The 14,291-nt window shown below is 47.8% G+C and overlaps 1 protein-coding gene across 5 annotated transcripts in view; it reads right to left on the bottom strand.

Moving 5' to 3' along the window:
• SNX14 (sorting nexin 14) overlaps positions 1–14,291 on the bottom strand; it is an 82,033-nt gene that overhangs the window by 14,050 nt on the left and 53,692 nt on the right. For all 5 annotated transcript variants that reach the window (XM_040428727.1, XM_040428725.1, XM_040428726.1 and 2 more), the window contains one exon: positions 1,657–1,752. In XM_040428727.1, coding sequence (XP_040284661.1) covers positions 1,657–1,752 — 96 coding nt within the window. The remainder of the gene's footprint in view (positions 1–1,656; positions 1,753–14,291) is intronic.

The raw sequence follows: 14,291 nt of genomic DNA on the forward strand, positions 1-14,291 counted from the left end.
AAGCAGTAGAAAGAGTGAAGTGCTTATGCCGCTGTACAGAACACTGGTGAGACCTCACTTGGAGTATTGTGCGCAGTACTGGAGGCCATATCTCCAGAAGGATATAGATACTCTAGAGAGAGTTCAGAGAAGAGCTACTAAACTAGTACATGGATTGCAGGATAAAACTTACCAGGAAAGGTTAAAGGACCTTAACATGTATAGCTTGGAAGAAAGAAGAGACAGAGGGGATATGATAGAAACTTTTAAATACATAAAGGGAATCAACTCGGTAAAGGAGGAGAGCATATTTAAAAGAAGAAAAACTACCACAAGAGGACACGGTTTTAAATTAGAGGGGCAAAGGTTTAAAAGTAATATAAGGAAGTATTACTTTACTGAGAGAGTAGTGGATGCATGGAATAGCCTTCCTGCAGAAGTGGTAGCTGCAAATACAGTGAAGGGGTTTAAGCGTGCATGGGATAGGCATATGGCTATCCTTCATATAAGATAGGGCCAGGGGCTATCCATAGTATTCAGATATATTGGGCAGACTAGATGGGCCAAATGGTTCTTATCTGCCGACACATTCTATGTTTCTATAGCCCCCAAAACACTGAACTTGACTTCCAAATGCAAATCCACATGAAAAAGTTTCCGTACAAATTTTTCATCTGCATACAATGAACGATCTCATTGCTGTAAAATATCATCTAAAAGATTTACAGATATATCTATATTCATCGCCATATTACTGAGTTATAGAGAAGGAGCTGTACACTCCTGCAGAAAAGAGAGCAGGGGGTTAAACAAATATAAAAATAAATGGTGCAAAGACCATCTCTAATAAAGGAAAGCAGGTGCCAAACCTTATTCATCAATTTTCTAATTTGTGATGGCTAGTCCAGTTTTTGTGCACCTGTTTTCAAGGCAATTATCCAGTTAGCTTTATTAGGCTACTTTCACATTGGCGTTTTAGTTTCCGTTTGTGAGATCCGTTCAGGGCTCTCACAAGCGGTCCAAAACAGATCAGTTTTGCCCTAATGCATTCTGAATGGAAAAGGATCCGCTCAGAATGCATCAGTTCTGTCTCCATTCCGTCTGCCAAAACTGAGCCAAACGGATCAATGGGGACGGATCCATTTTCACTGACACAATGCAAAACGGATCCGCCCCCCATTGACTTTCAATGGTGTTCAAGACGGATCAGTTTTTGCAATGTTAACGATGATACAAATGGATCCGTTCTGAACGGATGCATGCGGTTGTATTATCGGTGTGGATCCATCTGTGCAGATCCAAGACAGATCCGCACCAAACGCGAGTGTGAAAGTAGCCTTAAATGGGTTTTTCGGTATTTTAATACTGATGACCTATCCATTTGTGCTATTGCCTGCAATTAGATAGTCTGGATGGGGGTGGCGCACTTGTTGTTTTATTTTTTTTACTATAAATTGATGTATGTAACACAATGTGAATAGGCTTGACAAAGGCAGTGTATCAGCCGAAACATTGCCATTTGTATTTCTGCTTTGAAGTCCGAATAAACTCGATAATGTGAGATGCTGCTGATACAGTCTGCATTTTTCTATCCTCGGATAGGTCATCAATGTCCAATCGGCAGAAGTCATGTCCTTAACTTTGTTTTTGGTAAATGTTCTTGTAAATGTCACAAACCTGGAATGTACACCATCATTTCCTCAAAGGTCTGTTTTGCCCGTTTCTGCTTTGCCGCTGTAGATCGTGGTTCAGTGGTTTCACAAAACACAGCATCTACAAAGAAGACAAGTACCAGTGATGCTCTGTACAATAAAATTTTTAAAAATTCTATGCAATCTATGAGCTATGTTATGTGAGCAACTGTTGATTGGCAGTCATTTCCTTTGTGTTGAGGGGGACAGGAAAGGAGTCCTCAATAAGGACTTAGGAAGCGTTGGAACAGGAGTGACAGGTATTCTGACCCCTTCTGAACAAATGTTACCAGACAAACTGTTTATTGGCATACATTTAGCCAGGACACATTACTATCCATTCCACCAACAGTACTTAAAAGCTTTTAAATAAAACTATAGAAAAAAAAAATGCAGTGTGTTAGCGTAACCTTTAAGGACAAAGCAAATTCAAATAGTCAACTTTTTTACTTTTATGTTGACAAGGCTGCAAGAACCATTTAACAGTTTTTTATAATGTATTAAACAATTGTAAAAAATCATTTGTGGGATGGAAATGAAAATAAAAATAAAATATTTTGCCTTTCTTTATTGAGTTTTGCTTTTATGGCATTCATGGTGCAGTAAAGATGACTTTACCTTTATTGTGCTTGTCAATGTGATTACAATGGTACCAATTTTATGTGCAAAAAAATTGCTTGTGTCGTTATATTCTGACAACTATAACTTTTACTTTCCTGCCGATGGAGTTGTGAGAGTGCTCATTGTTTGCAAGGCAAGCTGTAGTTTTTATTGATACCATTTTAGACTACTTTCACATAAGGGTTTTTGTGGATCTGTCATGATCTGCAAAACCGCTTCCGTTACAATAATGCAACCGCCTGCATCCGTCATGAACGGACCCGATTGTATTATGTCTTATATAGCCATGACGGATCTGTTTTCTATTCTGTCAGAGAAAATGGATCCGTCCCCATTGACTTACATTGTGTCCGCGATGGGGACGCAACCAAACGGAAAGCATTCAGTTTCGTTCAGTTCAGTTTGTCCCCATTGACAATAAATGGGGACAAAACGAAAGCGTTTCCTTCCGCTATTGAGATCCTATGACTGATCTCAATAGCGGAATTGAAAACGCTAGTGTGAAAGCTACTATGGCAATAATTTGATAATTTTATTAGTTTTTTGGGAAGCGAGGTGACCAAAACAAAATGACAATGCCAGCATAGGGGAGTATTATTATTAATATACTTTTTTTTATAGTAGATTTTTTTTTTTTTACTTATTTTAAAAACCTTATTTACCGTTTTTAATCTTCTTTTCTTAGTCCCATATCCTTCACAGCAATACTTCTGTCTTGCTGTGAACATCAATTTTACCAGCATTCTATTACACCCTACCAGAGGCAGGCATAATAGGAGCAGTAAGATGGCAGGTCCCAAGCTGCCACAGCAACTGATCGGCATCCTCCAACTGCGTCAGAAGACAGAGGGAGCTCCCTCTGTCTAACCATTCAGATATAAAAGGAGAAAGAAGGTTTGAGGGTTAGTCAGATCTGATGGAAAGGACTCCACTTGATCTGAAAAACCAGGGGTTTAGAGGAGTAATGTGGAGGAGAAAGAGTAGGTAGATAAGCTGCTCGGGGTTTGTCAAGCAGACTAGTGCGTCTTGCTTGTGTAGGATAATTGGGGTAGAAGAAATTGGGAGGACCGGTGGGTATGGGTAACCCCTCGAATCCGCCTATTTCTGGAAACCCGTTGTGAGCGCCAATCGTAATAGGTCGGTGGGAAGGTATGTGTTTGATATAAAGTACCAAAAAACAACAATGTACTACACTGGGTCTCAGGTGCCTATACTAGGCAAAGAAATACCAAAAATGCCCAGACTTACTTTTCGGAGAGCAAAAACCCTAAAAAATATCTTGGCCCCATCATGCCCAAAGAAACAAGCCCCCAAAAAAACAGAACATACAGACAAAAAAAACACCAGAATTCAAGGGATCCTCCAAATGTGGCACAAAAAAAATGCAAATGCTGCAGACAGAGAAATTGAGATTCCACACCCCATAGGGAAACTAACATTTCAACAACCAATGACATACGCAAGCAAAAAACGAGATTTTTGTATAACTTACCAGTAAAATCTCTTTCTCGCTCTTTCCTTGGGGGACACAGAAGACCTTGGGTATAGCTCATCTCCATAGGAGGCGTGACACTAAGTGAAGACTGTTAAGCCCCTCCTCCACAGCTATACCCTCAGCCTGGAGAGAGAGACTGCCAGTTGCGTGTCCAAGCAGTGAGAAAAGGCAAAGTCCAACAAGGAACCAACAAGCCAACTACCCAACGGGTAACACAAACTCGGAAACCGTGTAGAGAAAAACAATGAATGGGTGGGTGCTGTGTCCCCCAAGGAAAGAGCGAGAAAGAGATTTTACTGGTAAGTTATACAAAAATCTCGTTTTCTCGCCCAGTTTCCTTGGGGGACACAGAAGACCTTGGGACGTTCAAAAGCAGTCCAAAAGGGGAGGGACCACAGCTCCAAGGCGAAGCACCCGAAGGCATCAAGGAACCGCCGCCTGCAGACCCAGGCGGACCAAGGCAGCATACGCCGAAGCCAGAGTATGCACCCTGTAGAACTCTGTAAAGCGTGCAAGGAAGACCTGTGGCCGCCTTGCTCAAATGCATGGCCGAAGCCCAATGCCTCCGGCCCAGGAGGCACCGACCGCTCTGGTGAAATGAACGGTGACAGCAAAGGCAGAATCCTGCCCTCGGTGCGGTAACCTCAGTAATAGCCAATCTGATAAAGCGGAGGAAAACCACCCTGGAGTCCGTCAACTCTAAGCGCGGACCTCCAGGAAACCCAAGAGACCGAACGTCGACAAGAGTCGGAGATCTCCAAGTAAAACCAGCAAGGCCCAAACAACGTCCAAATCGGTGAAGTGTTGAAGCGAAAGGCAACACCACCTTCAGAAGGAAGGAACGGGATGTAGAAACAGCCTTGTCCTGGGAAAAGACAGAAGGCTCAGAACAAAAAGGGGCCATTCAGGCACCCGTCAGAGACACGACTGATACGGAAACACAACCGTACAGGACAGGCGGGGTAGAGAGAACTTCTGTAACGGCTCCAAGGAAAAGATTGGAGCGCCGAGAGCTCAGTATGTAGTTCCCAGGGCGGTACCGAAGGACAGTACAGAGGAACCAAAGAGCCATTTCGAGTAAGAAGGTCTTGACAGGCCCAGAGGGCCGGGGAACGCTGGAAGAGGAAGAACAGCGCTGACACTTGACACCTCAAGTAAAGGAATCCCAGTCCCAGGTCCAGGCCGGACTGGAAAAAAGACAGAACCATGGGGAGAGAAAAAGTCAGAGTGGGGAATGCACAGCTTCCCACAGAACCCCAGACAAAAAAACCATAAGTCTTACGACAGATCCTGGACGAAATACAGCCAGGAGCGGACAGTAGCGAACCCGCTGGAGTCGCCTGGCAAGCGGGTGAAAACCCAATGTGATCAGGCGCAGACCAGTAACACGGGCAGAAGTCGACAAAACTGGTCCCGTTGGCCCCCGAGCAACGTTGTCCCGTATCCACCCGAGTGGGGGAGCAGAAGGACATTGGGGGCCCAGTATCCGCCAGATGCCAGGACAAGACAGGCTAAAGTCCATGCTGATGTAGCCATGTTCTACAGTCCCGGTGTGGGAGATCAAAGGACAATCTGGACCGAAAGGTAGTCCCCCCAAGTTACCGAGAAGGTAAGTCTACAGCAGGACCATTGTCTTAGAATGGACCACGCAATCTGCACTCAGCGGGAGGACAGAACGCGGTAGACTCGGTAAATAGGCACAGCTAATACAGCCAGTGTGAACAAGGGAGACAGTACGAGGCCAAAAGGAACACCGGAACCATCCACATGAACAACCATGCTCTCCCCAGAGGGGAGGACAGTGAAGGAACAGCCTCTGAAGTCTGGCGGGACAGAAGCCACATCGGAGTGATCTGTACCGAGCGGGAGCCAAACAGAGCCGGCGAGATAAGGTAGTCGAGACAGAGGCCGGCATAACCCCCTCCAACCGAACGGAGGAGTGGGCAACAGGGAAGCCATAGGACAGCTCAAAAGCAGAACCCTGCTACACTGTGAGATGCCCGGTTCACCGCCTCGCAGAAGGCGAATACCCTGAAGAACCCAAGGTGGAGGTCCTCCGACCTGGGTAATCGAGCACCCAAGCGAATTTGGGTGACCTTCCCGAGAAAAGCGGCCCGCACCTGGTAGCAGATCAGACTGAAGCGTAGAGGCGCCAAGAGGAAGGACTCATACCACACTACATCCGAAGAGGAGGAAATTGCAGCAGGCAAGGGAACCGCAGTCCTGCCAGAGCCAACGAAGAATTCGAGGGGCGCTCCAGACAACAGCACTCTCGACCATGTGACCACTAGCGCAGAGAAGCAATACCGCGGAAGGACGAATGGGCACGCATCTAGGAACCCGAACACTCCCTGGGATGAAGGGCCAACTAAATGAATGAGTACCACCCAGCTCCGTGCAGCAGGGAGCAAGTAGAGCCCGTCCGGGTCAGGTGGACAGAATGAACTCCTTAGAGACGAGTGCAAGGCTTGCGGCAAGCATCGTATCCCAAGAAAACAAAAGTATGCCGCAGGAAGCAGACGAGGCATACGTACGAGCAGCCCGTAAGCAGTGAGAAGGCCAACCCACCTACAGGAGGAGAAGGCATACACGGCCCAAACAACGCACAAGAACGTCCGCTCACTGCAAAAAGGTCAATTCAGCGAAAAAGGGGGCTCGCCACAGAGTGCCACAGCATGTACGTAATTGCAAAGTGCAACCTGCAAGGGAGTTATGCACAAGCCTAGTATAGCATGCGATGGAACGCAAGCAGTCCGCCCCGAAAGGGGGGAAATTGTATCTGGCAAACTGCAGTCGGCAAGAGTGCAAAGGCCGGTCCCAAAAGGGAGTGATGCCTAAGGCCGTACCTACTTCAGAGAAGCAGGACATACCCTATAATCCAGCAGGAACGCAGGAGGTCCACCTAGTGAAAGGGGAACATGCACAGGGTTATCCTAGCATTAAGTGAGTGTGCAATAATACACCCAACACTGACTTAGCGAGAGTGCAACTACTCTGCCAATGAAGGGGGACATGTACAAGTCCAGCACAGCCATACAAGGACAGCCGTGAATCTCATGAGCGTGCCAAATTCTGCCCATGGAATGTGGGGTGGTCACGCACAAGGCCAGCACCGTATCCAATGGGAGTGCAAGCGTTCCACCCATGTTAGAGGGCCATGCTCATGACCAGCAAGGTATCCGGTGAGAGTGTAGCATTTCGCCCAGAAAAAAAGGGGGGGTAATGCACATGGCCAGCATCCCATCCAGGGAGAGTGCGTGCACCCGCCATGTATGGGAGTCATACACATGGCCAGCAACGTACTGGTGAGAGACAAACACAGTCAGTGAGAATGTGTGTATGTCACCTGAGGAAGGAAGGCATGCCCATGGCAGGCAGCGAATCCAGCGAGAGTGTGTACACCGCCCACGGAAGAGGGGTCATGCATATGGCCGACAGCGGATCCAGCGAGAGTGCAAGCACCCCGCCATGTATGGGGTACATGCACATGGCCAGTAACGTACCTGCGAGAAAACAACCACAGACAGAGGGATGAATGTATGCTGCCTGAGTCATGCCTATGGCCGGCAGAGAAACCAGTGAGAGTGCAGCATAGTAACATAGTACATAACATAGTACATAAGTACATCATAGCCCATCAGAGAGAGTGCAGCGTTCCGCCTATGGAGGGGGGTCGTGCACATAGCCAGTACCGTATCCGGTGAGAGTGCAGTATTCCGCCTAAAAAGGGGGGTCATGCACATGATCGGCAACTAATCCAGTGAGAGCGCTGCGTTCCGCCCATGGAAGGGGGTCACGCACATGGCCGGCAGTGAATCCAGTGAGAGTGCAGCGTTCCGCCTAGAGAAGGGGGTCGTGCACATGGCCGGCAGCAAATCCATAGAGAGTGCAGCATTCCGCCTATGGAAGGGGGTCGTGCACATGGCCAGCACCGTATCCGGTGAAGGTGCAGTATTCCGCCTAAAAGGGGGTCATGCACATGGCCAGCCGGCAGCCAGGGAGAGTGCAGTATCCCGCCTAGGAGGGGGGGATGCACATGGCAGGCACCATAACTGGAGAGATGATGAATGCTGCCTACGGAAGGGCCGCATGCACTTGGCCAGCGCCGTATCCTGGAAGAGGGCAGGAAAACCACCTAAAAGGGGAAATGCCCTAGCAGCGACGCAGGTTGGGAGCGCAACACTATGCCGCCTGTGGAAAGAGGGCATGCAGACATGCAGCACTACTGATGAGGCTGCATCGTCCTGCGCAGTCCAAAAGAAATCTATTATATTATATATATATATATATATGTATTTATTATTATTTTTATTTTTTTTTTTTTAAAACACAGCCTCTCTGAGGCTAAAGGGGGCCACCATATAGGGGCACAGTAGTCAGGAAAAAGGGGGGCCAGCCATACAGGCCCATTGGGATCCGGCCTGTACCCAAAGGGTTAACATGGATCCGGCCTGGAGGGCGGCGCTGCGATCCCCTGGTGGCGGAGGAACCTCCCGGCGGGAAGAATTCGCGCCTGGAGAAGTTCCCGCCCCCTCCACCAGAGGCCGGAATTTTGCGGCCTAGTAGGCCGTGAAGCCGGGGTCTGAATTTTGCGGCGCCCGGTATGTACCGCCGGGACCTGAGGCGGAGCGGCGCATCAAACCGGCCGCGGGTGCCCACCCCGCGGGCCGGTCGGAATTGCGGCCCAGCAGGCCGCGAAGCCTGGGCCAAAATTTGCGGAGCCCCACCGACCGGCACCGACGGTCGGCCGGGGCCTGCAAGTCAAGCCCAAAGCCGGCCGCGGGAGCCCACCCCGCCGGCCGGAAGAGTCAGGTGCCCAGAATGGCGGCTTGCTGGCCGCGGGAGCCCACCCCGCCGGCCGGAAGAGTCAGGGGCCCAGAATGGCGGCTTGCTGGCCGCGGGAGCCCACCCCGCCGGCCGGAAGAGTCAGGGGCCCAGAATGGCGGCTTGCTGGCCGCGGGAGCCCACCCCGCCGGCCGGAAGAGTCAGGGGCCCAGAATGGCGGCCTGCCGGCCGCGGGAGCCCACCCCGCCGGCCGGAAGAGTCAGGGGCCCAGAATGGCGGCTTGCCGGCCGCGGGAGCCCACCCCGCCGGCCGGAAGAGTCAGGGGCTCGGAATGGCGGCTTGCCGGCCGCGGGAGCCCACCCCGCCGGAAAAGTCAGGGACCCGGAATGGCGGCCTAGCAGGCCGCGGAGCCTGGGCTAAGATTTTTGAGGCGCCCGGCCGCACCGGAATACCAGTGTCGGCCGGAGGCGAGGCCTTACTCCACAGCCGTCAGGAGCCTCAGGCCTGGAGCAACACTCCGGTAGGAGATTTAGGGGGGGACCCAGAGACCGGGTGCCTGTGCTGATAGTTTATTTCTCTATGTTGCCGCTTCTGTAGCTGGCTGTGGAGACAGCCACTGGCTGCATGTCTATGGGAGCCAGGCAGGGGGGGGGGGGGGGGGGGGGCAGAAGGAGATTGCCGCTCTGCGGCACCCCAGGGGCCAGCATAGATCCAGCAGGGGACTAGAGGCCCAGTATGGGGGTCAGAGGGTGGGGGGGTGGGGGACGTAGGGCTGGAGAAGCCTCTCTCTTACCACAGCCGTCTTCACCCTCGGTCCATTCCAGCAGGGTCGCCCCTTCAGCTACTGGCACCGTAGTGGCAGGACGCTGGAAGAGGGATTTGGCGTGCGGGCGACCCTTGCGCTGGCGGGATGTAGGGGAGCTGGGCTGCCCTGATCCACCTTGTCTTCTGTGGGGGAGGCAGCAGTGCGGGTGACCGGCACTGGCGCAGCTCAACCCCGGGAGAACAGAGAGGTCTAGTGCGTCTCTGTTATCCCTGATGATCTGGAACAAAAAGAAAAGAAAAAAGTAAAAATCTAAAATTTAAACAAGGAGAAACCAGCCCTGCAGAGCAGGGAGTGTCTTGCCTCCTTGGACACTAAGCAAAAACTGGCAGTCTCTCTCTCCAGGCTGAGGGTATAGCTGTGGAGGAGGGGCTTAACAGTCTTCACTTAGTGTCACGCCTCCTATGGAGATGAGCTATACCCAAGGTCTTCTGTGTCCCCCAAGGAAACTGGGCGAGAAATATAATCTATTTGCTTCAATGCCCTAGTAATCTGTACTACGCAGGCGGCACCACCCAAACCCTTAGAGAGCAGATGAATGAACACAGATCAAACATAAAAAGAAAAATTCTAACACAGTGTTTCACGCCATTTCTCCTTGCTACACAAGGGCAATCCTCTGGATCTGAAAGTAATCCGATTGGAACAATCCCCTTCCTTCCAACAACTTTGTCGGAAGGAAATGTTCTGGATACATCAGCTGAACACCATCACCCCGTTTGGTTTAAACGAAACACTAGAACACGCCAACTATTAACCACCTGCAGTTACAACAAAATCCAGATCTTAATAAGATGCCAATACCACTACCAATGCCCCCCTTTCCTTCCGGCCGAGACCCCTCTACCTATCTATAGATTCTAGATACACTTTCGCATGACCCAGCTATGTGTTTGTGACATGCAGATATGTATACATATAGGCATACAAATATTTCAGACACATTTAAATAATAGACACATTTCTTTAAATATCTTAAATATTTTATATATTCTACGTATTTTAGGTACAATATCCTAAGGCAAACCCTCCTATATGCATGTACATATGCGCTATGTATGTGTATTCGCCCCAATACAGCTACCCGACACCACATGAGACCCCAATCCCATTGAATAGGTCTACTTCTAAAACAAACCCCCAATCCATTATATATCCCACTACATATCTCCCTACTTATCCCGATTATAACACATCCCCACTTCACTATGTTCAGACCCAATGACTAACAGTTGCATAGACAACCCCATATATCCAAAAGATACAAAAAAAACACAAAAGATATGAGCAACAAAAAAGTGAACAGCGATTACGATTTATTATTATTATTTTTTAATCTATCGATTCAATACATTCCAATCCCCATTATCTAGATTTTTATTCCCATTTTTTTATTCCTCTTTTTATTCCTCATTTTATACCGAACAACAAACAGACATTATAATGACTTTTTTTTTTATAAAATGGCCTCTTATACATGGCCTACTAAGGACTCCTAAATAACATGACCCCGATAAACACAGAAGAAACGAAGACCGAATAACCAGGTGAATCGCAGGAGCCGGAATAAGAACTTGCATTCCAGCTTGGAACACACCGCCATAGAAATTCAACTTCCGGACCGGCGCATAGGCCGCCTAGCCGCTACGGATACAAGTACTACTGGGCATGCGCAAGACATCGCGATGCGTTCCACCTTGACACGCATCGGCTTTCAGCCATGTGCAACATCACGGCGGGGCATTTCTGCTTCTGGCAGGCTGAGGAACTTGACAGACGATCCGCCCACAACAGGTTGGCGATCTTTTTTGTATTTTGGCGGTCTTTTTGTGTTTGTTTGGCGGTCTTTTGCCACTACCACCAGGGTATAAATACCCTGCTATTTCATACAATAAACCATTTCTCCTGATAAAGGGACGTGCCTGTCCCGAAACGCGTTGAGCAGGATATCTACCCTAATGAAGACAAGTGAACAGAAGCACCCGTGTGTTTGGCTGCCTTCATCTTGTAAAATCCTAGAAGCGATCCAGGCTGGGGAGGGGGTGTTTGGTTTACAGGTGTATTATGCTTATCCTGGTAAACCACCCCCCTCATGAAGTAAGAAGTATACGATACTTTAGTATTTTTGTGATACATGTATCTTTTTATACGTATTTTACCCTTATGTTTCCGCTTGTTCGCTCTATCCATTGACCACACATTGGCTTGTATGATACTACAGCTAACAGTCTCTTAGGCACCTGAGACCCAGTGTAGTACATGGTTGTTTTTTGCATACAAAAGGTAGCAGCGCTCACCTAAAAAACGACTGGATCAGCTGCTGACTTGAATTATGAAGAAAAAAATGGAAGGTCCAGCTTCTAAAAATCCAATTTCTTTATTCCAGCGGTTTAAAAGTTTTCCATACACAGGACAGTAGTATACAATCTACGCGTTTCAGACTCACAAATTACAGTCCTTACTCATGACTAAGGACTGTAATTTGTGAGTCCGGAACGCGTAGATTGTATACTACGGTCCTGTGTATGGAAAACTTTTAATCCGCGGGAATAAAGAAATTAGATTTTTAGAAGCTGGACCTTCAGTTTTTTCTTCAATTGTTGTTTTTTGCTACTTTATATTAGGGATCGACCGATATAGATTTTTTAGGGCCGATACCGATAATTTGTGAATTTTCAGGCCGATAGCTGATAATTTATACCGATATTCTGGGAATTTTCAATTTTGAAAAAAAAAAAATTCCTACACAAATCTGCTAAAAATTAATGTTTATTGTTAACGTGTAGTGTTTTTTTTGTAAATCTTTATTTTAAATTTATTTTTAATTTATACTTAATATTTTGGTGGGTTTTTTTTACTAACTTTTAGCCCCCTTAGGGACTAGAACCCCTGTCCTATTCACCCTGATAGAGCTCTATCAGGGTGAATAGGAGCTCACACTGTCCCTGCTGACCTGTGCTTTGTGCACACAGCAGCATGGAGCTCATCATGGCAGCCAGAGCTTCAATAGCGTCCTGGCTGCCCTGGTAACCGATCGGAGCCCCAGGCTTACACTGCTGGGGCTCCGATCGGAGGAGCAGGGGAGGGGGGATCCTGTGGCCACTGCCACCAATGATTAAAACTGGGGGGGCTTGGGTGGGGGGGCGCACTGCGCTACCAATGTTTTTAATACTGGGGTGGGGGGCGCACTGCGCCACCAATGATTAATACTGGGGGGCTTGGGGGGGCGCACTACGCCACCAATGAAGAGAAATCTCTCATTCATATACAGGAGGCGGGAGCTGGCTGCAAAATCACATAGCCGGCTCCCGACCTCTATGAGCGGTAGCTGCGATCCACGGCACCTGAGGGGTTAACTACCGCAGATCGCAGCTATTGCGAATAGAGGTCGGGAGCCGGCTATGTGATTCTGCAGCCGGCTCCCGCCTCCTGTATATGAATGAATGAGAGATTTCTCTTCATTGGTGGCGCAGTGGCCATAACCCCTCCCCTTCTCTTGTCCTCCTTCCTCTCATTGGCGGCGGCAGCAGCAGCACAGGGGGAGGGAGACACTGCTTCCTTCTCCCCTGTGCTGCTGAGGGAACACAGAGAGCGCTGTCAGCAGCGCGATCTGTGTTACCAATACGTTATCGGAATATCGGCAAAATAGATGCAGATACCGATAACGGTCAAAATACCGAATATCGGCCGATAATATCGGTAAAACCGATAATTGGACGATCCCTACTTTATATCAAAACACATACCTTCCCACCGACCTATTACAATTGGCGCTCACAACGGGTTTCCAGAAAAAGGCGGATTCGAGGGGTTACCCATACCCACCGGTCCTCCCAATTTCTTCTACCCCTATTAAACACTCAGATGCCACAGTTGCTAATGACCAGGGCATCTGATGGTTTCAGTGGTTAGGATTGGAGTCATCTCTAATCCCGGCTATTAGCTATGTAACACAGCTGGCTTCCACTGTGTACAGAGCCATACATTCTCTAGCGACCAATGACATACACGTACGTTCATTTATCGCTAAGAGGTTAATTGTACTCAAATTGCAGATGCATGTTGCATAGTCACACAGCTGTATATGTCTGTCTATAAGAGGGAATTTAGCCTGTGACAAATGAATGAAGCATGGACTAGCGTCCAGTCCTTTTCAGCCAACACAACTAGAAGTTTGACATACAGTTAAAGGTTGGTACTAAATTTCACCCTCCTTTTTCCCCACGGTTCTTTACCAGATTTTGTAAGATTCACTAGAAAATTAATATATTAAAGACGCAATAGTTATAGTCTGTGTTTTGGATCCTGTATATACCAAGTAAATATGGAAATGTTTACAGACTCTGCAAAAACTCTAAATTTACTCAAATCCATCATATAGACTGAGTAACCCAATTTATGGCGCTCCATCGATTCCATCTCACACCTAGATGGGTGGATAAGTTGAATACTACTACACCTATGGTCTGTCCCAGATGTGGAATTTTAGAAGCAGATATTACCTATATGTGGTGCCCAAAGATCTCACCATTCTGGGATAATTTAACCGAGATTATAGGCGATATATATCAATGTAAGTTAGAAAAATGTATCATGTTATGCATATTAGGAGATATACCACAAAAGGTTGAAGGGATAAAAGCACAAATGATATATAAATGTTTTTTCTATGCCCGCTTGCTTATGGCCAAAAGATGGATGCTGCCTGAGATTCCAACAATTCAGAAATGGAATCTGTTAAGAATATGAATAGATCTATGGAGAAGTGGTGGTATAATAGACAAAATAAAATACAGAAACAAAAAGGTATTATGGAAGGCCTGGGAGAACTTTATAATCTCTAAGTATAAAAAAGGTTTTGGTGTAAAAAGGGGGAGAAGGGGAATAAAAAGGGAAA

The sequence above is a fragment of the Bufo bufo genome, chromosome 4 (assembly GCF_905171765.1).
Source record: "Bufo bufo chromosome 4, aBufBuf1.1, whole genome shotgun sequence".
Classification (NCBI taxonomy): domain Eukaryota; kingdom Metazoa; phylum Chordata; class Amphibia; order Anura; family Bufonidae; genus Bufo; species Bufo bufo.